Source organism: Gopherus flavomarginatus, chromosome 2 (assembly GCF_025201925.1).
Source record: "Gopherus flavomarginatus isolate rGopFla2 chromosome 2, rGopFla2.mat.asm, whole genome shotgun sequence".
Lineage (NCBI taxonomy): Eukaryota > Metazoa > Chordata > Testudines > Testudinidae > Gopherus > Gopherus flavomarginatus.
Genome location: NC_066618.1, coordinates 26,362,600 through 26,390,492, shown reverse-complemented (window position 1 = coordinate 26,390,492; position 27,893 = coordinate 26,362,600). Strand labels below are relative to the sequence as shown.

Sequence of the window (27,893 nt, the reverse complement as noted above, 5' to 3'; positions counted from 1 at the left end):
GTCTGATGATGATATTACAAGGGGGCATGTGCACAGTTTCATCATTTTTTAACAAAATAACCAGTGCTAGGTTGAATGCTTGGGTGCTGGTATTTGAGTGTGTCAGGCTCTTATTAAGAAGTATGCAATGGTACTACTAATCTCAAATGAATGGAATGTTGTAGCTACTTAAAATGTCTAACTGCCCCGTTAATCAACCCGATACAATTTTCTCTCAGGAGCCTACCTTCAAACCATGTCAGATGAAGACCCATTTTCTACTTCCCTTCCCAGTGAATTATGTTGGAGAATGCATTCGAACTGTTCCCTACACAGCTCCTGACTATGCAAGGTGGGAAATAGAAAGGATCAGCAGTGTAACACAGCACATAAAAATAAACGGACCTAGTTTTATACTGAAAACCATTAACCAAGATGTATTCAGAAATTCTTCTTTAAGTGCTGGTCTCCGTGTAGGTGTGCATGTGTGCCAAGCTCCTGAGTCCAGAAATTCTAACAGGCTGAGTCCATTGGCCCACACATGCGCAATAGTTCACCTTGTGCACCAGACCCAGGACATAAGAGTAGTGTGGGTCAACACCTCTCCAGTTCCTTCTTACTGCCGCATGGCATGAGTTGGAATCCTTGTGTCCGTGTATTTGTCCAGCTTTTATCCTTATACTTTGTAATTACATTTCTAAATAGGGTATAGTTTATATTAGCATAGTTAGTTATTAGTATAGGTAAGGTATTTTTCCCCCCATACCGGGGACTCCCTTCCTGTGGTCTTGGACTGTGTTTTAAAGTCCTAGGGTTCAAGAACCATCTCCCCTGCCCTTGCTCCTTTTCCATGAAGGACAATCACCAACACTGTCTCTATTGTTTGGGTGAGACACATTGCTGCAAAGTGCAGCATCTGTCACACTTTTCTGCTATAAACTTGCAAAACTTGTGAACTTTGATTAAGAAAACACCTTATGGAGAAGGCTAGGGAGACCCACTCCCTCTGCGCCCTGTACATTTGCCCCATCAGATGAGCAGCACCCTTCTGACCACGAGCTTAGGAGCGGAATCTGCAGCTGCTTAGCCCAAAAACTCCTCCTCCTTCCTGAGTTTCCCATAAGACTAAGGAACACTCTCTGATGCTCGTAAGGCAAGATGGCCTTCCGGATCTGTCTGTGAAGGAAAGGAACGTTCCCCGAGCCCATCCAAGCTGGGTGAGCATTTGCATGCAAATCTGATGGGTCCTGGACCACCAAAGACCCCCAAGTTGGAGGGTAACGTATGCAGAAAGGAGCCGTTGGTAGCTCCGGCTCCAAAACACAAGGACTGACACCCACTGTCTCAATCCAGAACTGCTAGGCCTGATTCATCCTCAGTACTGTCCCATCCTCCTAAGGACCACCTGGCTACAGCTCCCCGGGACGAGACAGAATCATCAGTCCTGACTGTTGGAATGCCTCAAGCACTAAGTCTTATGGATGCTTTTATACTACACTGGAGGATATATTCCTCCTTTATGCTCAGTCTTTTTTCTTCTCTTGCCTGGTGCTTGTGAGGGACGTTGCCACAGTAGAGGACAAAGCTGTGTTTTGTTGTCACTGGAGCCATTCCTTCTCCAACCCTATGGTATTGTTGGTCCCACCACTGAAGTGAGAGCAATTGTCAGACTTGAATAGGACACTCTTGCTGTTCTGTCATCTCCTTGTAGAGAGCTGAGCCATGATAGGCTGTCAAGGAGATTTGAGCGTCATCCTCCCAGATCTGACTTCCCTAGGGATCCCTGGTGCACAATGTTGTAGGCTACATATCACATTCAGTCGATTGTGGCCTTTTTGGCCTTATTGGGGGCCCTGGCATCTCTGTCCTGGATCTGTCCACAAATCCTACCACAACTCTCCTATGTGGCACCACTAGAGTTACGAGAAGGACATAGACCTGGATCTGCTGGTATTGACAGGAAACTTGTTTTTGTCTTCAGATGAAACCGTCACTCGATTCTCACTATCTTCACCGAATGACTATAAGTAATACCAGGAGTTATTTCATACAGTTGCTGGTGACCTCCAGACACCACTGGAGGAAGTCCAGGATTCTGCATCCGGTCAAAGCAAGGTGACGCTCCTGATTAAGAGGGCAATTATGGAGCCAGCCAGAGTAGTCTGGCACACTCCAGACTCATACACCACCACATCTAAGAGGGCTGAGAGATGCTATTATGTCCCTCCCAGTGCACGACTCCAATGCAGCCATGGAGAGAGCAAGGTCACAGCATCTCAAGATCACCCTGGCTGACAAGGGCTCAAAGAGATTGGACCTTATGAGGAAAACGGTCTTCTCTTCTATGAGCTTAGAATTCTGTATCGCTAACTATCAGGCCTCATTAGTGAAATAGGATTTTAAGGACAGCTTTCTTTCTGATGGCAGAGTCTAGTTTTAGCCTCTCTTAGAGGAGGGAAAATTAGTGGCTAAGGCTTCCTTTCAAGCTGCGGTAGATGCAGCTGACGCTGCATCCAGAGACTTATCCACTAGCATAGTCATGAGGCATGAGTCTTAGCTTCACTACTCACAGCTTCCCAGGGGGGTCCAGAACACCAAACAGGACCTGCCTTTTGATGAGCTGAGTTTGTTCATTGAGAAAGTGAACAAGTCCCTGCACTTGTTGAAATACTCGAGGATTACTCTACACTCCCTGGGGATTTACACCCCAGCCCTGTGGAGAATGCAACGAAAGGAGGGATAAAGACCAAGGCCACCCCCTCCACAGTCAAAGCTCAGCCTTCCTGTAAATGACAGGATTCAGAGACCTTGATTTTCAGCCACCTCTACTACGATGACCCCTGCCCATTCTCAGCCACTTGGCCTGGGCTACCTTTGATGCACAGCTGAGATCCATCTACCACTATTGATGCCAGTCACTTCTACTCTCATGATATTTGTGGGTCACCTCACACTTTTCTACTACAATTAGGATTCCATCATGACAGACAGTTGTGTCCTAGAAATTATATATCAAGGATATTCCATAGTTTCTCCCTTCCTCCCTCCACGCAACCCTCCTTCCCAGTCCCCCTTCAAAGATCACTCTTACAAAGTGATTTTTGCCAGACATCCCTCCTCCTATGAGGGACAATAGAGCAGTATCACCTCAGTGTTGAGGAAAGTGGGTTCTATTCCCCTTACTTCTAAGTCCCCAGAAACGGCAAAAAGTGGAGACCCCTTCTGGACCTTCAACAGCTGAACAGTTTTATTAAAAAGTCAAAGTTCACAACAGGAGAGAATGTGGTTTGTGGCTCTTGACACGAAAAATCCTTATTTCCATGTAGATATTCAACTGAGCCACAAAAAGTTACTTCATTTCTAGTGGCTCAAGAGCATTTCCAGTTCAGAGTCTTCCCCTTTGGGCACTGTCATCAGTTCAAAGTATTCGTAGAATTCTTCTCTATGGTGGCAGCCCAATTGAGACAAGGTTACATACGGGCTCTCCCGTATCTCAGTGCCTGGGTCCTGGTAGGTCTGTTTGGCAACTTTGTTCCTGCTGCAGCTGTTAGCAGGAGTCTGTGTAAACAAAGAAAAATCCATTTTAACAGCCACACAGACGGTAAACTTTATCAGAGCAACACTGGACTCCACTACAGCAAGAGCTTTTCTCCCCATGGAAATATTTCAGCTAATGAGTCATTTGATAGCACAGATTACTCACAAACCAAGAATTACACTCAAGATGTGCCTTTTTCTCCTTGGCCACATGGCCTCATGCACTTATGTGACTCATTCTCCAGGTTTCATAATGCTGCTTACAAGCCTGACTCTGTTCAGTGTACTCATCAGAAAAGGATCAGATTAACACCAGGGTAACTATTCCCACCGGAGTCGTCATTTCTCTTACTTGGTGGTCGAACCCAGATCAAGTGAGAGCAGAGGCGACGTATGGGATGGTACGCAGATCACGTGCCCCCCAGATTTCTCCCAAGGTTTCAGTCCCACTTGGTCACATGATGTGGTCAGGCCCAGTCTCTGTGTGGCATCTGCCAGAGCCGGCAAGCTGTGAGCCCTTTCCCATCGGGACAGGTAGGAGCAACAGCTGGGAGCTGCAGGGAGGGGTCTGCAACTTTCCCGGTAGGGAGACAGGTTAAGGCAGGAGACTTGCCTGGGAGGGGTATGACTCAACCTGTTCTGAGGTGGCCATACGTTTAAATTGTAACCCCTCACTATCAGCAGGTACGCGGTCGTCTCTGAGTGAGAATGGGCATCCCCTTTGTCACTCCCACCTCCACAGTCACCATTGTAACAGACTCATCCATTATGGGTTGGGGTGTTAACCTGAACAACACAGTGTCTGTCTTTTTGCAGTAGATGGACATTCTGTCTTTATTCATCCTACAACAGTGACGCTTATGAAAGGCCTAATTAGAACCTTTCTGCTAATCATCAAACCTACACCTCAGTGGGCCCTCGCTCTTGTACTGTCAGCACTCACTGGGCTGCCATTTGAACCTTTGGAAACAAGTTCCTCCTGTCATATTACTTATTAGTGACTATTAGATGGTGGGCAAGATGGGAGCCCTCATGGCAGACCAACTGACTGCTGTTTTTTCACAAGGAAAAGGTCTTTCTTTGATTGAATTCTTAATTTCTCCCCAAGGTTATTTTGGAATTTCATGGCAACCAAGCTATCCCAAAACACCATACTTCTGTGAAAGAAGCTTCAGTCCTTTGACATCAGACACACCTTAGCATTCTGTCTGCCGAGGATCAAATCTATCAGGAAGTCTCCCAGGCTCTTTCTTACAAAGAATTCACAAGGACAAACTGTATCTTCTAAGAGGATCTCTAAATGGGTTTGTGTGTGCATCCTTTTGTGCTACCAATTGGCACATATCCCTCCACCTGACAGGGGAAGGGCACTTTCCACCAGAGCACAAGCTGCCTCTGCAGCATCACTGCACAGAGTACCATCTCTAGCTAGCCGCCCTGCATATGTCCAGAGTTAAACATTACACATTAGTTCAAGCCTGCACAGACACAGCAGTGGGAACTGCAGTAGTTCAAGTATCTTTCTTGCCAGCATCCTTGCACCCCCTTCCAGTCTGAATACTGCTTGTCAGTCAACCACATGTGGAATACACATAGGGACCAGCACTTGAAGATGAAATGGAGGTACTTACCTGCAACTGGAAGTTCTTTGAGGTATGTGGACCCAGTCTATATTCCAGTAGCCACCCTCAATGTCCCTTCGGATCTTTTTGGATTCCTAAGAAGAACTGGAGAGTCATTGGCCTGCACCGCCATTTATGTCCTCAGTCTGGAGCGTGAGATGAGCTACTGCGCATGTGCGGGCCAGTGGACGCTGCTTGTTAGAATTTCCAGAGTTGGGTGCATAGCTTGCATGCACACCAACTTGTGGACTACACATAGGGATCACCTATCTCAAAGAACTTGCAGTTATAGGTCAGTAACCTTTATATATTTTTGAAGCACACTCATGAGAAATCCTCTAGAGGGCAGTCTTTGCACAGCTTTTGATCTAATTGTGTTTAAATAATTGCCTAAAAATATCACCTGCTTGTGTTCTAACAAGTTCTGTAAGGGAGGGTGGAGTCATTGGGTCAAAATCCACCCTGGTTCTGCTCATGACTCCTGCTGAAGTCTTTTTCCAAGGACAGAATTTGCCACGTTGTTAGAATTTGGGTACCAAAGGCAACTTAATTATAACTCCCAAATTGAAGGAGGACCCTACACTGATCCTATTTCTTTGTGTATATGATGACATGGTATGTGACAAAATAAGAGGCTTAGAGAACTTTACATTTCTTGGAAGGGGATGAAATTTAAAGAATTTAGGGAAGTTAGGGAGTATCATGGTAGTGCTATTCTAGTATGCAGAAGTCAAGAGACTTTGTATTGAAGATGGCACCATTTAAAATTCTTCAGTTTTGTGCTTACATCATCGTTACTGTAGGGTGCAATTAGGAATACTTCATTTGTATAACTTTGAAAAACTCTGGTCAAGAGGAGAGGTGGTAGATTTCATATCAAATGCCAGAGGGCAGATTTAACACCTATGCTTTAATCTTTTGTTTCAGCCTTCAGATCCTTGCACGGTTGATGACAGCTAAATTCTTGCATAGGGAAATCAGAGAGAAAGGAGGTGCTTATGGAGGAGGTGCTACACTCAGTCATAGTGGCATATTCACTTTCTATTCATACAGGTAACATTGTGTGTCCTCTGTAGAGTCTGTCTATAAAATGTAGCCATTGTCTCTGCATATGCAGCCATCATTTCAGACTCAATTTAACTTTACCTGCCAGGACCGTAAATGAATTGAATAGAACAATAAAGTGAGGCCTGAGCTAGAGATGAGGAAAGAGGTGGCTTACCACTGAGAGATGTCACTAGGCTTCTGGCTTCCTCCCCTTCTCCCTGCTCCTCCCAGGATTCAGTAAAACCCCTCTCACATCCTAGGCTTCACTTTGTCCAAGCTTGGGGGTAGCTGTATCCTGTTGCTTCCTTACTCAGTGTATGTGGTGACTAGTGTGCCAGTTTTACCATCAGCCTCAGCTGTGTGCCAGCTTCAGCGTGTTTCTTCCTGGCCTCGGAGTGGGGCTGGATCCTGGCAGAAGAGAGGGAACTTAGGCATTTTAAGAACAGTAGCTGGGGGAGGTAGTAAGGTTCCTGGCATGTAGATCTAAACTGGCTTTTCCCAAAAGCCCTGGCCTCTCCCCTACCTAGCGGAACCAGACATGACTCCATGTGGGGTGATTGGGCTGTACACCCCCAAGGAAGACTTGATTAGAGCAGAAAGAGGTGCTGGTGACATAAAGAAAAAGTGTAATCTATTTAATCAGCCCTGAAAAATTGTTCCTGTCTGGTCTTGAGAGAGACATTATTGCTAAAGCTTCTGCTGTTCATTTTAGACTTGAAACCGAGATCCTAACCAGGTGGTAACTAACTCCATGACTCTTCACCAGAGATGGGGTATATGCCCACTGTCCTAGCCTAATTAAATAATTATAAGGGGTTGCATGCAGCCAAGCACAGCTCCCACAGAAGGCCCTGGGCTAAATAGAGTGGTGTTGTAAGCATTTGTGTCAGCCACACAGCAGGTGTGAGTTACGACAGAGTAATTTTCACCAATTTGTACCTCAGTAGGTTTGCAAAATGGGTGTAACAGGCTGAGGGACAGAAAGTGGGTATAGCAGGGAAAGCAATTTTACAGGCAAGTGTAACTTCTACCCACCTCACCTTATGCTATACCATCTCCAGAACTCATGGACCAAATTCATCTTTGGAATAATCTAGCATAGCTGATATTGATACTAATGAGAGTTGCACCTGCTTATGCCAGGCACTAAATTTGGTCCCCAAATAATATATCACTGTAGATTTTGTTTTGCACACCTGCTGAATGCCAAATTTGTGCACGTTACACTAATTTAGCACTTGCATTTAATTGTACCTTTTTCATGATCTGCTTTGAAATTATTTACGTCACTACTAAATTTGGCCCACTCTCTCTACCTACAGTCTGCTATAACTTCTGTTGAATAAAATACTCAAACTATTGTGTAGTGTTTCTACATGCTGTATAACTGCAGCTGCCTTCATCTGGTATGATTTGTGTGCATGTGTTTGTGTGTGGTCTAGTTTCTAGAATTTGGTGACTGATTAGCAATCTTTGAATGAAAGGCAGTGGGTTTAAAAACAAACATTGTATTACAAGTTGTACAGACTTAGGTTGTGGTCTGTAATGCAAAAGTAATTCCTTCCAATTTGTTAGGGATCCAAATTCTATATCCACCTTTTCAACTTTTGAAAAAGCAGCTGAATGGGCTCAGTCTGGGGAATTTGCACAGCAAGACATTGACGAAGCCAAGCTTGCGGTGTTTGCAGCTGTAGATGCTCCTATAGCTCCTTCAGACAAAGGTATGTTCTATGTTCTTCGTTCCCTGGCGTGGGAATCCAGTGTTCCAGCTAGGCTTAGAAGGAAGTGAGTGATTCTGCTCTGCTCATCTGATCCCTTTCATAAGCTCATGTTTGGCCTCAGTGGATTTAACATAAGGATTCGTTTCTATAAAACAGCAAGATGCTACTGCTCACTTTAAAGATCAGACGTGTGATGTCTTTCTGCTGAAATGTTATTGCTGCTTGTGATCATAATATTGTCATGGGAGAACTTAAAGAAATAACTAACCCTTTAACCTGTCTTTCTCAGCCTAAACAAATTGCACCTGTTCCAGCACATAGGAAAACAATATAGGTCTATTGATTAAATGGAATACTTGAAAAAGTGTATGGATTATATACCTTTTTAGCCAGATGTGTACACTGATCCTGAATTTGCTTAACCTCTCTGCTTCAGTTTACCTATTTTTAGAGATGGGGAAAGCATAAAGTTGTTTGGTGCTTTGGAGATATTTAATGAAAACTACTAAGTGTAAATAGTAAAATTAGCTGCATGTTTGGATGATAGTTCTTAAAAGAAAAGAAGCTATTTTTAAACACAGCTCAGAACAGTTTGTAGTTTGAGAGAACAGCTCCTCCCCTGCTGCTAAATCCAAACCAAAACTTAGTTAAGGCACCTACTCTACTCCATAACTATAAATAAATGAACACCAAGATTCAAAATCAATATATGTTCATAAAGTGTTAACACAAGCAGTGTATTTAGGTTATTGAATAAAAAAAACAAACTTAAAACATTTTTTACTTTTCCACCATTTGTGGGCTTTTGCTGCCTGTTAGCTTGAACAATGAAAACAGACTAGGCACTGTCAATTTTCAGGTGCTCATATGTGAGCAAAATGCTTTAATGTCACATGCTGGTGGCTTGTCAAAGAGTAATGATTCTCATCCTTTAGGCTTGATCTGCCTGGTACTTCTATGCAATGCACAGGTTAGTCTGGAGCTGCTCACACTCTTAATTGGTATCAGCCAGAGTTAGTGAAGTACTGAAAATAGCAGTGTTCATAAGGAGTGAGGAAATAAACAAGGCTGCCTCCTAGCTCCTCCAGTGAGATGGAGTTTAGAGGAGAGGAAAGAGAACACCCTTAAAATCCTCCCCCGTAGCTAGAAGGGGAGAGAAGAGACAGTTGAATGGAGCCGTAGTGCCGTAAATATCTGATGATTGCTTAATATTCCCCTTATTGGGTCAGAAGTTACAGTGTCAAGAAGTCCATCTGTGATTATTTTTAACCTCTTTGATCACTGAAGTGATTCTTGTTAAAATATAGAAGCATTTGTTTGCAGAATTATGTAGACCGAATATAGAAAAAAAGGTGGTCAGATCTTTGTCTTAGCATTGACTAAAGCTGGCTGCAAAATTTGAACATAATAGCTTTCCCTTGGATAACTTGGTTGCTAAAATCAAAACCTTCATGAAATCATTCTGAGTTCACCAAAAGTCTGTTCGGAGAAAAAAGGGAAAAAGTTCTGACAATGTCAAAATGTCTCATTTTGACACTTCTTTGGAATAAATTTAGTTTTTTTTCTCCTTCCAAATGGCTTTTTGGTTAACTTTTTTTCCATTTTGTATTGTATACGTTCAAAACAAAACTTTCTGATTTTGTAAAAACTTTTTTTTTTTTAAATTTTCCACAAAATGGAACGTTCTTTCTCTGCCCAGCTCTAGCCTTGACACTGGTTAACAATTGGAAGTTTGTACTGTACTTATGATGAGCCGAGAATTGTGGCACTATTAAATAGCTGTAGACTGTATTCATTCCTCTCCCAGCTGATCCTGCTTTGGGGTACTCTGTGCACGTATCTGATTTTTATCATTCGATGCCTGAGACACTTACCAAGTCACATTTTTACTTTAAGGGATGAATCATTTCTTGACTGGCATCTCCGATGAGATGAAGCAGAGACACCGGGAGCAGCTTTTTGCTGTCAGCAGCGATCACCTTATTGATGTGGCAAACAAGTAAGTTTGTGCTCATTTTAGAAATGCAAGTAAACCCAGATCCCTTGTAAGAGTTTGTCAGATTAAAATCTGTGTGATGTAAAATAGCTGGTAAAGGTGTGAATTATTACATTTCTCATGGCCTCTGACCACTGTAAAGTAACTTTTTTTTTCCTGTACCTGCATTCATATCATCACTGTGCCTGTGAAAGGAATATTGCCATTTTCCATTTAGTGTTTTAGTTAACATTTGAATTTGTTTGAACTCTGAAGTTCTTAATTTGCTGAGATTGCTGTTCTGCTTCTGACTGGATCAGAAATGGTTTGTTTATTTTTTGAGCTCAAACAAGATGGCTCCAGATTTAGTCCCTTTTCTATGAAGATGAATTTGCTTTTCTAGACTCAGTTCTACCATTTTTTGCCTGCTTATAGGTGTCTAAATCAGTGGTTCAAAACCCTTCCAGACTCCTACACCCCTTTCAGGAGTCTGATTTGTCTTGCATACCCCCGAGTTGCACCTCACTTAACTGCTTGCTTACAAAATCAGACACAAAAATACAAGTGTCACAGCGCACTATTACAGAAAAATTGCTTGCTTTCTAAATTATAAATCATTTGGAATATAAATATTTTACTTAGATTTTAGTGTATAGCCTATAGAGCAGTCTAGACAAGTTGGCCGTATGAAATTTTAGTTTATTCTGACTTCGCTAGTGCTTTTTATGGAGCCTGTTGTAAAACTAGGCAAATATCTAGATGAGTTGATATAGCCCCTGGAAGGGTTCTGCGTACCCCAAAGGCTACGTGTACCTCTGACTGAGAATCACTGGTATAAAATTATATACTAAACCATACTGAATTATATATTACATCAGGTGAATGGGCCACCTGGCCTGGGATCTTGTCTCCAATAGGTATCAGCTGTTTGCACCTCTCTCTGAATACCTGCTGGGGGAGTGTATCACAGGGAATTTTCTTCCTACTATTGTGTAATTAGTGTCTTGCTCACTCCCTCTCTGCAACTTTTATCCCATGCAGTTTAACTGCCAGTCTCATTCTTTTTCATAGAAAAATCTAGTCCCTTTAAAAGATTAAATGTTCTTTGTTTACAACTGAGGGATGTTGAATCTGAAGGGACTGCTGTACCCAGTGCCTCTTCTGCAGGAAGCGTAAATCATCTTCACCAGTTTCACTAGCGTTCATGCTGTTAATGGGCTAGAATGTTACTTCCTTTTAAGACAGTGACATCCTGCCTTGTGTGCTCTTTGGAGTAGCCCTTTGCTCTGCTTCCAAGCATGCACCTCTTTTTTTGGTATTGTTCTCACCAGTCCCATCATATTAAGTTAGTTGCTCAAGTGAGGTTGGGGAGAAACATACAGATGAAACAGCATAGGGTCTCAAAGAACCACAGGGCCGGTCTACACTAGGGGAGGGGATCGATCTAAGATACGCAACTTCAGCTACGTGAATAACGTAGCTGAAGTCGAAGTATCTTAGATCGATTTACCTACCGTCCTCACGGCACGGGATCGATGTTCGCGGCTCCCCCGTTGACTCCACTACCGCTGTTCACGTTGGTGGAGTTCTGGAGTCGACAGGAGCGCGTTCGGGGATCGATATGTCTAGATGAGACGCGATATATCGATCCCCGAGAAATCGATTGCTACCCGCGGATACGGCAGGTAGTGAAGACATAGCCACAGTTACAGTAAATAAGTAACCGATTATTCTTTGTCTTGGCAAAAGTGAGTTAGAGTTCAGTGTAGGAGAAATGGCGAGATCCACTCACGTGGGCAAAAGAGGTGGTGGAGTATGTCAAGTAAAACTGACATTGCCCATCTTTGTGCCCCTTTTTCTGTTGCTTAGGTTCAGCACAGAGCTGAAAAGACCTGCGCTAACTATGGGGGAAAAGGAGAAACAAACACCTAAACATTTTTTTCACATACTTCAAAACAAAAGTTGACTAGCTCAAACCGATCAGTTTTAGAACTAGCATATTGGTACAGGGTAGCCCTAATAAGAATATTTGACATTAGTTGCGTGAAGGTACTGTATAGGTGAAAGGTTTCATCTGAACGTGTCCAGCTGCTTTGAGACTGAGTATAATGTGACTTACTTACACTTCAATAGTTATGTGGTGGCTTTTCATAATTTGTCTCTCTTGCAGATACCTTGCAGGTGGGAAGAGCACCCGTGGACTGGCTGTACTAGGCCCAGAGAATCCGCACATTGCCAAAGATCCATCCTGGGTCAAACGATAATATTTATCATCATTGATAACGTTTGTTACTGAAAATGGCTTAAAAGAAATAAAACAAGCCAATTCATAAGTGACTAAGGCACATTAGAATTTTTAATTTTCCTGCTAAGGTCCTAGTGAAAGGTCATTACAACTTCTATATTCTACATGCAGCAAGCCACTCAGATGTCTTTCCTCAAAGAAATTAACTCTGCCAAAGGAGGTTCATCTCTACAACTGCATTGTATTTAAGAATGAAAACTATTTGTTCATCTATGGCTAAAGCAACTCTTCAGTTCCTCCATAAGTATTAACTGCGGTGGCACAAAAATATGGATTTTAGAAACTTCTAAATATACACATTTTTTAAAAAACAAGCTAAGACTTGAATTTTAAAATGTATGTTAGCTTAAATCATGTTTTCTTAAAATATCTGTATTTTTAAACCTCTACTGTTGGGCATAAACAGATTTATGTTACACCTACATAGGTACTTCGTAAGTCTTTCCGAGTGTGTTGAGTTTTCCATAATTAAGTTGTGCAAAACTCAGCATCTCCATAACTATTCTTGTTGTATTCTGTCTACACGCTGGATCAAAACATGTCCTCTATACAACTCATGGCTAATAACTGATAACTACAGGAAGGGGAAAAGGGGGGTTTATTCATAACAGGGCTATTTTAATGGAACTCCTACCTGTGTGACCTTGGGCCAGTTGTTCTTCCTCCCGGTAGTGAATGGAATTTTCAGGGGGCTGTTTTTGTCCTTTGTTTACCTTTTGGCTAAGGTTCCACAGCTCAATGTTGTGAGACAACGATTGTGTTATGGAGAAAAAACTGCTGGGTCAACCATCGTGGTTATAACCTGGTCTCAAACATTTCAGCTTATCACAGAAAACAGTCCTTGGTGTGACTGAGGGTTTTCCTATTGTCTGAGAAGCTGAGGTTAGTTAGCATGATCTCTATGGGTATGTCTACACTGCAGCTTGGAGTGAGCCTCTCAGCATGTTTCACTTGAGCTAGCATGCTAAACATAAGAGCACAGACATTGCAGCTCAGCCTAGCCAGCCAGTTTTGGACTCAGGTGGCTAGCCTGAGCCTCTGCCAGAGCAGCTACTTCCACACTATTTTTAGTGGGTTAGATCTCGTGAAGTTAATGTGTGTGTCTCTCTCTCTCTCTCTCTCTCCATGCTGGGAGACATGCTTCCTGCTGCAGTGTAGTCTTACCCTAAGGGTGTATCTATGCAGCAGCTTGAAAGGTGTAATTCCCAGCTCAGTTAAACTTACCTGCACTAGGTTGGCTCTAGCACCTAATAAAGGCAGTGTGGCCATGGTGATTCAGACTAGCTGCCTGAGTACATACCCGGAGTCAGGCAGAATCCTACTTGCGTGGGTAGGTAGAGCCACCAGCCATTTCACAATGGCCACACTGCTATTTTTAGCACACTAGCTGGAGCCAAGCTAGCATGAGCTGGGAATTACATCTCCCAGCCGCCATGTAGACATAACCTAAAGGACACACAGAGGAGGTTAACAGCCATCTTCACAGGGTTAACAGCTTTAGTACTGCCTTTAAGAATAATTTTTAGTGTTACTTCCTCTCTTGGGGGAAGTGTGTGGGGTAGTTCAAATTAATGCAGCTTCATTGTGCAGATGCGGTACAGAAAAATCTGCAGCTGCCCTGCTCGTAATCCCTCCCCGTTTTACAAGTGGAGAAAGGGCAGTTATTTGTCTCTCTTTAGAATGTAAATAAAAGTTGCTCCTACTTTCTACAGTGGTGTTCTCCTGTCAGTTGTAACTTGTTAGTTTTTAGACAACTTGAAGTCACACAGGTGGTTTGCAACAATAATTTTATTCCACTTTGGATACATAAATTCACTCTAACTTGACACAAAACTAGCCTTCTACATATATTCTGAGTATAGACTCTACCTCTGAGATCAAGTGCGCTAGATGAATGACTTATCACACTGAGTGCATAGAATTGTGTTAAACTTAAGGATCAGGCTGGTAATTGGTATTTTGTAAGTTAGATGCTAGGGTTTGCTTTAAACCTAGGATAATACTGGGCAAGGAAACTGTGATGTTTGCATTTCTGAATTCACATAAAGTGCTGGTACAATAATTTAAATGTTACAAACAAAGCTGTAATCAGTATTCTAAAGCATTGTTACGCACAACATAGGTCTATTACAACTTTATCTAAAATAATGGTCTCTTAGATGGCTCCAGTTTCTGCTTCTTTTGGGCTGTGCCTAGCTACATGCTCTAGTTGACCTGAATCGGAAACATCATAGCTAGTCTTGTATTTGGCCAGAATTTTCATCAGAGGTCGAAGTTTCAGCCACCACTGTTCCTTAGGAATTCTGTGCCTGTGCAGAAGATGGGGAGGGAGAAAAAAAAGTCAAAGCTAGTCTGTGTAAATGATCCCATTGATGTTATCCTTAAGAACCAAATTCACTATTAAAGTTGGCTTCATTCAAATTCTAAGCAGTTTTATAAGGGCAGTTCTTATCAGCATATATTAATGACCAACTCTGCTGCATTCAATGATTCTTAAGTTCATTTTTGTGTGCGTAATGCTGCCATCTATGCTTATTGGTAGGAACGTAGTTGGATGCATTTGCTTTTTAGGTTAACCATTTTTTGGAGAGCGGTTGTGGCAGATAGTAAGTGATTATCTTGACCTCCATGTACATCTCCAGCTAGCCTTAGAACATGCAGGAATTCCATCTCCTCCCCATCTTGCTATTTTGCTACCTAACCCTCCTATCTCAGCAAGCTCTAAGCAATTTATTATTTCTATTGCAGCAAGACATAAGGACCTCATTACACTAGGCCCTGTGCGAAGATAATCCCTGTCCCAGAGAACTCAGGCTAACAATTAAACAAAATCCAACAGGTTCATAAAAAGCCAGATGCGAGAAGGTTGGGGAGCACAAGATGCTAATAGAGGTGGCTGAGTAAGCATAAATTAGTTGTAACACTGGTCTCACTAAACACAAGGGGTTGCCACCCTAAACAATACCAGACAGTGATTTGCAGGCATTGCAGCAAAAACAGGTTGTGAGGAGGGATTTAAGAGGATACAGCAGTAGCTTTGAATTCTTACAGGGAGCTCTTCTCAAGCAAAAGGAGCAGCCTGGAGAAAGCATGCAGTCCGCTTGTGGGAAAAGTAGATGAGGGGGTAATCACAGGCCTAGCAACAGCAGGAGCCAATGTTGAAAGGTAGGTTGGGGCTATCTGGTGAAGTTCATGCCTGACGTGGAGCAGGGCAGGAGGGATGAAAAAGGATGATTGGAAGTTGTACTCATCTGGTCCCACAGAGCCGCCTTCACTTACACAAAATCTGCTTGATCCTTAAGCTCAACCACAGGTTGGAAAATAAGATTGCGTCTGCGCATACCTAGCAAGCAAACGGAGTCCTCGGTGTTGGCAAACACTTTTCCTATAAACAATAATAACGCAATGTTATTTTCTTTGGGGGAGAATTACCCTTTTTCTTGTAATAAACAAATGGATGTAGGAGTGAGGCTCTTGTAAGAGTCTTAATGTTTTTGAGTTACTGAAGTCTTAAAGTAAACAATAGCAGCATCTGCATTAGTAGTTTAACAGTGTTAGGGAAACCTCCACTGTGTTGTGGTTTATTAGTTTTAATGATTAAGCAGTAAAGATGCAATGTACTTAACTACTAATCAAATAAGTGATGCAGCCTGAACTTCCAACTTCAAATTAGATTTATTATGTCAGTATTGCTTCATGAAGCTGATGAAATAAATCCCAAAGAAGTCATATTACCTTCATCTGTGTCCCATGCAGCCACCAAGAAATAAAACAAAAAAAGAATATGTGTAACTATAAAACTAACAATTTCTATATGTGTTAAAAAACTAGTTAGGCTAGCAAATTATAGAAAAACAAATACAGGACAACCCTTGTTCAAGGTATCAAACTCTCTTCAGGAGCCATTTTCTTGTCACTGCTACCTAGAAATATATTAACAATATTTGATAACAAAGCCTGGGTAAGTTGGTAGGACAGGAAGAACTACATTATTCCATTACTGTATTTAAAGACTCCACAAACGTGTTGACGGGCTAGAGAGGCTGGCTTTTCTGGAGTTAACACAAAAGGAAGAGAAAGATGGTAAATAGCCATAAATATTTCTGCACCTCTTCGGTATGTTTCTCTTAGTTTCTTTGAGATCCATTGTACGGCTTTTGCAGAGACTTTTGTCCCAAAGTTCCTGTCAAATGGGGAAGGTGCTCCACCCTGTCAAAGTTTAAAATGTAATTAGAGATTAGTTGCAATTTTGCACCAAGCAGGAGCATTATTCTTGTTTTTCCATTCCACCAATCATCTCTGTTCTATGGCTGCTGTACCTCTTTCATCCTCCTCTTTCCCGCCATTTTTTTTAAACACACACCCATGCTTTACCTTAGCCCCAGAATTCCCAATGTGGGGGTCTTGAGGGGACTTTGCTTGGACAGTTTGAGATATTGGCCCCAATTCCACAATCTGTGCATAAAGACATGCTTAATTCCCATTAAAGTCAATGGGACTCAGTTACACACACCACCTCCACCCTCCCGTTTCTCCCCTTCAGCAGAGTGCTTATTTGCATGTACTTTCTACCTCACTGTTGTGAGGTGCTGCTGTAGAGCACTGCCTGAAAGATGTTCACTATTGGAGTAACATGGCACGATACAACTTCCAGCAGTAGAGAGAGAGCTGGAAAAGCAATATACACACAAGGAGAGAAGCAAATAAAGGGCAGAATAAAGAATGGGCGAGGGAGCGAGCAAACAGGCCAGGCCAGTGCTTCAGGGGCACTAGCCCTGTTGCACCACAGGGCGGAGGCTGTAATCAAGAGACCTCTAGCCTATATCATCCAGCCGCTCCCAAGTGGGTGCATTTATAACGCTGTTACCAAGCAGACACTTGGGCTTTAGATAATCTACGGCAGGGATCAGCAACCTTTGGCCCGCGGTCTGTCCGGGAAATCCGCTGGTGGGCTGGGACCGTTTGTTTATCTGCCGCATCCGCAGGTTCGGCCAATCACGGCTCCCACTGGCCACAGTTCACTGCTCCAGGCCAATGGGGACTGCGAGAAGCATCAGCCAGCACATGCCTTGGCCTGCGCCGCTTTCTGCAGCCCCCATTGGCCTGCAATGGCAAATTGCGGCCAGTGGGAGCTGTGATGGGTTGAACCTGTGGACGCTGCAGGTAAACAAACCATCCCGGCCGGCCAGCAGATTTCCCTGATGGGCCACATGCCAAAGGTTGCTGATCCCTGGTCTATGGGAACATAGAACTTGACAAAATACAAAGGCACAGATATTTGCCTTTATTCCAGCTGTCAAAACAGGGCTCTTAACTAGATCTAATTGTATGCTCTTCATGTGAAAGCAGATTCTACTGTTATTTCTATGTATAACCTGTTTTGGGTGCATTTACTGAAATTCTTAGCATTTAGTTCTAAATACACTAAAGGCAAGTGGGAACAGTGTTAGTATATCAAATATATAATGTACTTAGATACAAGGCAGGGAAGCTGTTGTATAATTTTGGCACGGGGTTAGGACTTCAAACAAAATATGAAGCTTTAAAGCTGGAATTAAAACTTGATGGTTCATGTGAACCAGCAGATATTCAATCACTGCTAGAGAGGGAGCCAGGGTCTCTCATTAAACACCCTTTCCCCTAGACTTGCCCTGCTTCCCACTGTAAGTTCCCTAGTTGCTTATCCTTGTGCCTTTATGCACTCTCCTACTGCTGTTGGCTGACTAGTGCCCTATCTGGGTGCGTGGGATGCACTAGCTAGGAGCCAATCATAGCCACCCTATTAATCTTCACTATTTCCCCTTTCCTCCAAAAGGAAGAAGTGAACAGTGAGCACAAATGTTCTCTCGGAACCAAATTTCTCTTCTGGGGTGAGATGCTCCTGAACTGGCAGCTGCAGGGAGATCTTGTAAGATGCAGTGAGTGGGCTACTAGAAAACAGCAGCATCTTTTTTTAAAATAGGGATGGGGGGGGGACAAAAAAGTGACAGTAAAAGAGGGAATCTGCTGCAATTTCCTTCTGCAAAACTAAATTACCCCCCTTCCAACCCTCCAAAATGGGTTGGGAGTTGGTAGTAACAATGGAGGAAACCCTCAGTACCATTCATTTTGTCTAAAGCAGTGGTGGGCAACATGTGGCTCCAATTGGCCAGGAATGGTGAACCGCGGCCATGCAAATGGAAACAAACTGTCTCGCGATCTGCCAGCAGATTACCCTGATGGGCCACACGCAGTGCACCGGCCGCAGGTTGCTCACCACTGGTCTAAAGGGTAAAGAGTGGATGCAAGAAGGACGACTTGTGTGTAATCCTGGAATGGTGACAGCAGTTCACACACACTAAATAAATCCTGCTGCTGTATACAGAGGGAAGTTAGTAACTTTATTTACCTGCTGCATGTGGCCCAATACATTCTTCCTGCAATCGAAGACGCCTTTTCCTTCCTCAGAATATAGCTGATAGATAAAGTCAGTTGTGTAATTCTCATTGCTGTTCTCATTCCTATAACAAGACAAAAATAACCCCACAACAATACTGTCAGGCCAGTTAAAAACCACATTAACAACTACCTGACCTTTACAGAGGCCCAGTCACTGATGGAGGGGACATGTCGCACCCTGACAACTCTGTTATCCTCTTGCCCTCAACGAGTGGCAAGTCGTGTGTATTTTCACCTTCCTCCTCCCTCTCCAACTCTCCCACAGGTTTGTTTTTACACACGGTTGTGTCCCTGCTCTGCCAAAAACCAATACTTAATGTCTGAGCTTCCTGTATTACTACAGAGATCTGAGCAGCTGCTGAACTGTAACCTGTTCTCCAACACAGCCGATGCCCTAGGCTATGCAAACTTGAGGTCCCCATCCCTTCACCTGTTCTTTTTAATGTCTGAGCATATCTGAACTAAGTGAAGGGGGTAGGTGAATGCATTTGGTGATTTCCTCTTATAACTGATTATAGCCACAGAGGCTGAGAAGCGATGCCCACGAAAGAGGTGGAGGTCACAGACTGACAAAGGCTGGACACACTAGGAAGAAAGATGTGATTTTTAAACATGTTAAGTAACATGTGAGAGCCCTTGTGTAGACAAGGCAATTTTGAATGTTAACACTTGTTAGTCTTATCTACACTAGGATTTTGACATGTGATATTAGTGAATATATTTTAAAACACTCTGTTTGTTTTTCCTAGGCAAGATAAGGCCAAACTGCTGGGCTAAAGAGCGCATTTGCTCCAGTATCAGACCTTAACCAATAATAGTCACAGAAGGAATGATGGACACTCTGGATTTCAGACTAGTAGATTTTATAAATTCTCACTTGCTGATCAGCAAATGCCTGAGAAACTCTAGAACCCTTTTGTTGGAAAATGTCCAGTACTTAATAACTACATGTCTCATGAGAGTTATTTACAGGCTTTCCTTGCAACTTCAGAACTATGATCAGTTGTGTTCACTTGTGGAAGAGTTCCAAAGGGTTAACCTGCAAGACAGTAACTGAACCTTCTTGAACTTCTACTTACGGAGCGTGGTCTCAGCCTGAGATTGAAGAGGTTGAGGGTTTTGAAAAATGGATTGATAAAATGAATGGTGACTAAGTTTTGGTGCCACATAGGAGGGTACAGAGGGAGATGATGTCTGGACCAGTAAAGATATGTTGAAACCTTTCTATAAATCAAGCCGCAGCATCATAAAAAAATTAAAAGTATCCCGCTTGTCTGCAGCACTAGGTAGACAGAGCTGCTGCTAACATCCCGTTAGTCACTTTTGCAAAAGACAGACCACAATCCTCTCTAAGGGGCAAACAACTAGTTCAAAAACATCGTCACAGGGCACTAAGGTTACAGCAGGGTGAATGCTAGTCAACTTGTAATTGACACAGGAAACTTTTATTCAGTTGCGTGGCTTAGCTTGCCATGGTCTCCAGTACAACATGTAGTCTAAGGAACGAGGATGGAATTCACCCATTTGCAGAGGGCCATCATGGGACCTTTGTTCCACTTTATATGTATTCTGAGGGCTAAATAGCACTTCAGAGATGCATAGGTCTTGTGCTGTCTCTGTGCACAGAGGGAAATTTCACCCTTAGTAAAATAAATGAGGAGACCTTTGTGCAGCCTCCTTATTACACTTTGTGCAGCACTTGGAAGAACCCAAATCATTAACAGGATGTGAAGAGTTAAAATGGGAATGGATGTGGGACCTTTGATTTTAACAGATTTTATAATTGCTTCTAAGAGCTGCTTTTTCTTCCACTGAGAATCCCTTCTTCTATAACTAACTAACTAGAGCCTGTTCATGGGTTTTAAATAGCAGCTGCAAAACATTACTCATTTTGATGGTGCAGTTTAATTAAATGACCTTTGCTCACCTCAGCACTAGACCACGCTGGATGCTGGTTTTCATCTTTTCGGTCAAATGCTCCACATTAGCCTAGAAACGGAGTCACACAAAGCATCCTAAAACAAATGTGATGATCATTGCCTCCTCCATCAAGAGAATTTCTATAAAGGATTTCAGGTTCACAGCAATACTTAAGAAATCCCTTCTGTAATGTGAAAATCCAACTGACCAATAATTTTTTTGGCTTCTAGGACAAAGTCTAATGGATGAGTTAAAAGCTACTGGTCCTGGTTTAAAATTAACCTCTTTTCCCCACACACAACAACAACTTTTAGCTTCTTCATGTCTCTAGACAACAGTGTTATTTCAACAGGCTGTTTAGGTCACTTGCATCTCACTGATACAGGACCTACTGGACTTTATTTACATAGCAACACAGGAATTGCCAGACTGGGTCAGGCCCCAGATCCATCCCATCTAGTGTCCCACCTTTAACAAAGGCCAGCACCAGATGCATCAGAAGAATGTGTAAGAACTCAGTAATAGGCAGATGTGGGATAATCTGCTCCTCCCAATGGGGCTCATCCTGGTCTCTGATAATTAAGAGATTGGGTCTGGAGCATGAAGGTTTATATCCCTTCCAAAATCTGCCATCATTAATACTAACAATGCTGGATATTCTTGATACCCAATTCTTCTTCTTTTTTTTTAATCTTATTAAATTCTTAGCATCAACAACTCCCTGTGGCCAGGAGTTCCACAGTTTAAGTATACATTGTGTGAAAAAGTATTTCCTTTTATCCTTTTTTTGCCTTTTCATTTTGCTCCAGTTCCATCCAATTACTATGTACTAATAATCAGATTGTAAAATAAATAAATATGTAATTGTTCTACCTAAAGGTGCTGTGGTGACTTGATGTTTCAATTTTTGGCCATAAGCAGTCAGTGCTTGATGCCATGAATGAGGAGTGTCTGGCTACAAGTGCTACTACAAAATATATTAACACTGGCATAATATTCCAATTCTCTGGGGTGGTGTCACGTACGCATTTAAAAGTAGCCACTTATTGCTGCAGGCTAAGATACCCTTTTGGAACAGCATCCAACCAACTACACCAACACAACGTACATATTAAATGCTATATACACATACAATACTTTGAAAGTCTCTATAAAAATGAGACAGACATTATTTCAGTAAGATTGAGCAGCATACCTGGAGTTCTCGAATATCAAACTTCTCTTCAAAGATATAAGCAGCATCCGCCCCTGCAGCAAGGCCCCCCATATTGGCCAGGTAACCACAGTAGCCACCCATTGTCTCAATGATGAACACACGACGCTTGGTCCCACTGGCTGACTGTTTGATGCGATCGCATGTCTAACCAAAGCACAGAACATTGGTGACTTACGCAAACACGAACAGGCTCTCAACTGTGATATTTACCATATGTTATGTGATTCTTTATCACAATTATAAGATTACCGAACTGTATTACTATCTATCTATCTATATAGTGTAATAGTAATAACAATACATATTATATGCACATACACACTCTCATGTCAATTGTTAATTCTGGAAGAAAATATTTCTTCCAGGTCACATCTTGGACACTATATTCAAAATTCGGTGTTTTGGTAACGTTATGTTTGCTTGTGTTATCCTTCCATCTGGCTGCTTTCTGAAAATGTTAAAGGAGAAATTAATCTCATGGCACATTCTTATTCTTAAAGCTTTGGAGCAGTTATATTGGAGTTTTACAGAGATATAAAAATGGAGTTTGCTTTCTGATCTGGGCGTATATCCAAATTTAGCCAGTCTCTACTTGTACTGTGCACATGACTGACAAAATCACCTTTGATATGGAGGGGTTTTAAGTACACTTCCTTCTTTACAATTTGAATTTACGAGGCTGAAGTCCTAGGTTTCTATTGATCCACAATTTGCTTATTCAGAGGGTTACTCATGCAAATTTCCATGACTTGGCAGCAACAGAGCCAATTTCTCCTACTTCATGTCCATAAACACATACTGATTATGGGAGACTGACCTCAAACCACATCTTACCCGTTCGTAGATAAAAAAAAGTTGCTCACTATGAGGAAATCTGTTGGCTTACATGAAACATAGGGGGTAATGATTTACAGCAAATTCTATCAGAGCTGCCTGTGAGTAGCTTAAATAAGCCTCCACGAAAATAAATTTCAAAAAGCTGACAGCTCTGATCAGAGGACTAAAGAGAAAACCCCAAAATAGCAGCAGATCACGTCTAAGAGTATTTGAAAAATAATTGCCCTAAACTCAAAAAACCTTTCCTTGAGTGCAAATAGAATTTTGCAAATGTGGTTTGTGGGCCCAGCTGAATTAAGAGGAAGCAGATGAGTGCAAGGATCTGGCAAATTCAAGATCATGACGTTCTTGCCCTTTATTAACAATTTATTTAGAAGGAAACATAAAAACAGCCCTCAGACCTCTGGTGAGTTTTTGAATGAGTAACTATAGATGCAGTTCTACATTTGATGTTCTTCCATTCTGCTTGCGGATTAATTTTTCCAAATACAGTCTTAGTATCATTTATTTTTTGATATATAAAGACAGGTTCTGAGCCTGATATTTGCATTAAATACCTACTTACCAGAGCACAAAACAAATAAAGTTTAAACTGGTAAATGGGAAAGCCTAAAAAATTAAAAAGTCATAAGCATTTAACATTATCATAAATTACAGCATTTAGCGCACAAATAACGATATTATATATTTATGTATATTTACTTTAGTTCAACTACCAGAGCTTTAACATATACATACCCACAAATGATCAAACAGATTGATCTAAACATGCTATCCCATATTCTTTAAAAAAAAAAAAAAAAGCAGCTGCTCCAGAACAAAATACAGCACATATTAGTTCAGATCATGCACTTCATCAGTTTGTTACACTGGCAACCCCTTTCTTTCTATCTTGGTTCCTAACTGTGCCCATACTGTGGTCTCCAGTCTTTCCTCACTGAGTACAGCGCAGTGTAAGCTCTCAAAGTACAATAAACAACAGCATGCTTTCACGAATGGCAGGCTTATCATCACACCAGTTCTAACTCCCTGGAGACAATGCTTGGGAGTTCATGGGGAGTAAATGTATACACTATGACATCACTAACGAAATCCTGGCTTTTAGGTGCTGGGGAAGTAAACAATAGGCCAGGCTGTCCAAATATGACTTGGCTGCCAAACTTGAGATACCTCAAAAGGGCCTGCTGTTCAGAAGGTGGGAGCTCAACACTTTCTGAAAATCTGCTCTGTCCCTCCTCTCCCCTCTCGGCATCTCAAATTGAACATCTAATACTCCAGGGACTGCAAATCATTAATTGGATTTGATAATCATGGCCTTGTTTTTATAAACGTTGGTTATTTTATTTTTATTATAGGTATCAGATGACAGAACAAGGAGTAATGGTCTCAAGTTGCAGTGGGGGAGGTTTAGGTTGGATATTAGGAAAAAAACTTTTTCACTAGGAGGGTGGTGAAGCACTGGAATGGGTTACCTAGGGAGGTGGTAGAATCTCCTTCCTTAGAGGTTTTTAAGATCAGGCTTGACAAAGTCCTGGCTGGGATGATTTAGTTGGGAATTGGTCCTGCTTTGAGCAGGGGGTTGGACTAGATGACCTCCTGAGGTCCCTTCCAAACCTGATATTCTATGATTCTATGATCTGGTGATCATGCTCTGGGCTCATTTCCCATTCTCTCACTCGAGAGAACTGGGGCATGATAAAACTGCTTCATTCTGGATCTGTCACTGAACGGTGACTGCCCTCCTGCAAAACACCATTGCCTCTGAATGGAGGCTCGTCCAGTCGGATGGTGGTTGCGGCACAGGGGCTCTTACTATTCAATCAGAAGCTTGACAAAGAAATGACAGGGTGAGGTTCTGAGGCCTATGTTATGCAGGAGGCTTTATTAGATGGTCATGATGGTCCTTTCTGGCCTAACAATCCACAAATAGTTTTTTTCCCCACAAATAATTATTAAGTTTCCCAAGGTTCTAGCAGGGATAGACTTTGGATCTACTGAGGGTGGTATAATACCATCCTGAGAAGTATTTAGGCGCTATGTTATCTAGTATCTACCAGTCTAAATACTAAAAATAATGAATCTGAACTTTACAGCAAACTGCAGTATGAGGCACTAAACATGGAAAAATAGGTCAAATCTTGTAGCAAAGCATTTTGAATGTTTTTACTGTGCTGATGTCTGGATTTCCATCCGCTAAGTCTCTTGTACATTGTTTATCTTGTCCCATTAACTGGCTGGATCGGTCAGTTTTCAATTAGGGCTGTCAAGCGATTCAAAAAATTAATCGTAGTTAATTGCACAGTTAAATAGTAATAGAATACCATTTATTTAAATATGTTTGGATGTTTTCTACATTTTCAAATATATTGATTTCAATTATAATACAAGACAAAGTGTACAGTACTCACTTTATATTTATTTTTATTATAAATATTTGCACTGTAAAAACAAAAGAAATAGTATTTTTCAATTCACCTAATACAAGTAGTGTAGTGCAATCTCTTTATCATGAAAGTTGAACATACAAATGTAGAATTATGTACAAAAAAACTGCATTCAAAAATAAAACAATGTAAAATTGCAAGTCCACTCAGCCCTACGTCTTGTTCAGCCAATTGCTCAGACAAACAAGTTGGTTTACATTTGTAGGAGACAATGCTACCCACATCCTATTTACAACATCACCTGAAAGTGAGAACAGGCATTCTCATGGCACTGTTCTAGCTGGCGTTGCAAGATATTCACATGCCAGATGCGCTAAAGATTCATATGTCCCTTCATGCTTCAACCACCATCCCAGGGGAAATGTTTCCATGCTGATGACGGGTTCTGCCTGATAACAATCCAAAGCAGTGCGTACTGACACATGTTCATTTTCATTATCTGAGTCAGATGCCACCAGCAGAAGGTTGACTTTCTTTTTTGGTGGTTCGGGTTCTGTAGTTTCCGCATTGGAGTGTTGCTCTATTAAGGCTTCTAAAAGCATGCGCCACATCTCATCTCTCTCAGGTTTGGAAGGCACTTTAGATTCTTAAATCTTGGGTTGAGTGCTGTAGCTATCTTTATATATCTCACAACAGTACCTTCTTTGCGTTTTGTCACATCTGTGTGAAAGTATTCTTAAAACATACAACATGTGCTGGGTCATCATTCAAGACTACTATAACATGAAATACATGGCAGAATGTGGGTAAAATAGAGACAGAGACATACAATTGTCCCCCAAGGAGTTCAGACACAAATTTTAATAATGCATTATTTTTTTAATGAGCATTATCAGCATGGAAGCATGTCCTCTGGAATGGTGGCCAAAGCATGAAGAGGGATTCAGATGTTTAACATATCTGGCAAGTAAATACCTTGCAATGCCAGCTACATAAGTGCCATGAAAATGCCTGTTCTCACTTTCAGGTGACATTGTAAACAAGAAGTGAGCAGCATTATCTCCTGCAAATGTAAACCAACTGGTTTGTATGAGCGATTGGCTGAACAAGAAGTAGGACAGAGTGGACTTGTAGGCTCTGAAGTTTTACATTGTTTTGAGTGCAGTTATGTAGCAAAAAAAAAATCTACATTTGTAAGTTGCACTTTTATGACAGAGATTGTACTACAGTACTTGTATGAGGTGAATAAAAATACTATTTCTTTTATCATTTTTACAATGCAAATATTTGTAGTAAAAATAATATATACTATGATTTTAATTACAACACAGAATATAATATATATGAAAGTGTAGAAAAACATCCAAAATATTTAATAAATTTCAATTGGTATTCTATTGTTTAACAGTATGATTTAAACTGCAATTAATCATGATAAATGCTTTAAATCCTGGATTTTTTTTTTTAGTTAATCGCATGAGTTAACTGCGATTATTCAACAACCCTATTTTTAATCCTTTCACACAGAGTCAGTGTTTCTCAGAACAATTTCTGCTGGCTGTGATGAACCGTCAGCACTAAGGAATTAAAATTCCGTCATGAAGCTTTCGAAGAATGTGAAGTAAAGAATAACAATGTCTGTTTGCTTAAGCTGCTCTTTTATCTGCATGATCACACATGCAACTAGGAAGCTGGGGAAAGGTTTTATTCCTCCTACTTTCCTATTACAGGACTTCTTCCAACATATAAAAATCCTGAGTCTGCAAGCACTTACACACATTAATAACTGTATTCATGAGTAAAAGTAGTTACTGATAAGCATAAGCATTTTCAGGACTGAATTCACCCTTGGTATATAGGACACTATTTAGGGAAGAAGCACTTCTATCGTAGTATACTAGTTGTTAATGCTTATCTTATATTTTCAGAGAGGCAGATCCTCAGCTGGCATAAATTGTTATCTGAGGACCTGGCAAAGTGTTTTATGAGGATATTACTATTCCTCGTTTATTGCTGAGGAGGACATACTAAGACAGGGTAAGTGACTTGCCCAAAGGCAAATACAATGTCAGTGTCAGAAGAAGAGTTAGAATAGTCAGAACTCAGGGGCCAAATTCTGATAATCTTTTACCACAGTGTGAAGCATACTGCCTCTCCTAAGAATTCTGGTATTCAAAGAAGACGCAAAGAGCAACAGTACTCTACTGTCAATCTCAGCCAAAGACACTGGCTCCAAGACACTGATGCAAATCCACAGAACTCAAGAGGATTACATGTGAACATAAGAATGGCCATACTGGGTCAGACCAAAGGTCCATCTAGCTCAGTATCCTGTCTACCGACAGTGCCCCAGAGGGAGTGAACTGAACAGGCAATAATCAAGTGATCTCTCTCCTGCCGTCCATCACCACCCTCTGACAAACAGAGGTTAGGGACACCATTCCTTACCCATTCTGGTTAATAGCCATTAATGGATTTAACCTTCATGAATTTATCCAGTTCTCGTTTAAACACTGTTATAGTCCTAACCTTCACAACCTCCTCAGGCAAGGAGTTCCAAAGTTGACTGTGTGCTGTGTGAAGAAGAACTTCCTTTTATTTGTTTTAAACTTGTTGCCCATTCATTTGGTGGTCCCTAGTTCTTGTATTATGGGAAGAAGTATATAACTTTCGCAAGCCTGGGCAAAATTTTCCTCATTTAGTTTTTACTGAGAGCAATAACACGGATGAAGCATTACTGAAAGCTATGTGGCCTACAAGAAAAGGCAGTGGGATAGAAGCAACAACTGTCGGTATTTTCTACCTTGTCTGGCCATCTACCATTTATAACTTTTATTGTTGGTACTTCTCATGTTTTCAGTCTTTGCCAGGTGAATCACTATTGAAGACTTTGGCTCCACTGATATCAGCCA

The 27,893-nt window shown here is 41.6% G+C and overlaps 3 protein-coding genes across 5 annotated transcripts in view; 2 read left to right on the top strand and 1 right to left on the bottom strand.

Moving 5' to 3' along the window:
• LOC127043513 (presequence protease, mitochondrial-like) overlaps nucleotides 1–12,145 on the top strand; it is a 47,846-nt gene extending 35,701 nt beyond the window's left edge. The window contains exons 18-22 of the mRNA XM_050937371.1: nucleotides 219–331; nucleotides 6,066–6,191; nucleotides 7,761–7,906; nucleotides 9,803–9,905; nucleotides 12,052–12,145. Of these exons, the coding sequence (XP_050793328.1) occupies nucleotides 219–331; nucleotides 6,066–6,191; nucleotides 7,761–7,906; nucleotides 9,803–9,905; nucleotides 12,052–12,145 (582 nt within the window). The remainder of the gene's footprint in view (nucleotides 1–218; nucleotides 332–6,065; nucleotides 6,192–7,760; nucleotides 7,907–9,802; nucleotides 9,906–12,051) is intronic.
• PITRM1 (pitrilysin metallopeptidase 1) overlaps nucleotides 1–13,897 on the top strand; it is a 49,366-nt gene extending 35,469 nt beyond the window's left edge. The window contains exons 23-27 of the mRNA XM_050942230.1: nucleotides 219–331; nucleotides 6,066–6,191; nucleotides 7,761–7,906; nucleotides 9,803–9,905; nucleotides 12,052–13,897. Coding sequence (XP_050798187.1) covers nucleotides 219–331; nucleotides 6,066–6,191; nucleotides 7,761–7,906; nucleotides 9,803–9,905; nucleotides 12,052–12,145 — 582 coding nt within the window. The 3' untranslated portion in view covers nucleotides 12,146–13,897. The remainder of the gene's footprint in view (nucleotides 1–218; nucleotides 332–6,065; nucleotides 6,192–7,760; nucleotides 7,907–9,802; nucleotides 9,906–12,051) is intronic.
• Nucleotides 13,898–13,956: 59 nt separating this feature from the next.
• Nucleotides 13,957–27,893, bottom strand: part of PFKP (phosphofructokinase, platelet) — an 83,006-nt gene continuing 69,069 nt past the window's right edge. For all 3 annotated transcript variants that reach the window (XM_050942239.1, XM_050942237.1, XM_050942238.1), the window contains 6 exons: nucleotides 21,740–21,904; nucleotides 20,552–20,613; nucleotides 18,575–18,686; nucleotides 16,296–16,395; nucleotides 15,466–15,571; nucleotides 13,957–14,495 (listed from right to left, as the gene is read on the bottom strand). In XM_050942239.1, the coding sequence (XP_050798196.1) occupies nucleotides 14,342–14,495; nucleotides 15,466–15,571; nucleotides 16,296–16,395; nucleotides 18,575–18,686; nucleotides 20,552–20,613; nucleotides 21,740–21,904 (699 nt within the window). In that variant the 3' untranslated portion in view covers nucleotides 13,957–14,341. The remainder of the gene's footprint in view (nucleotides 14,496–15,465; nucleotides 15,572–16,295; nucleotides 16,396–18,574; nucleotides 18,687–20,551; nucleotides 20,614–21,739; nucleotides 21,905–27,893) is intronic.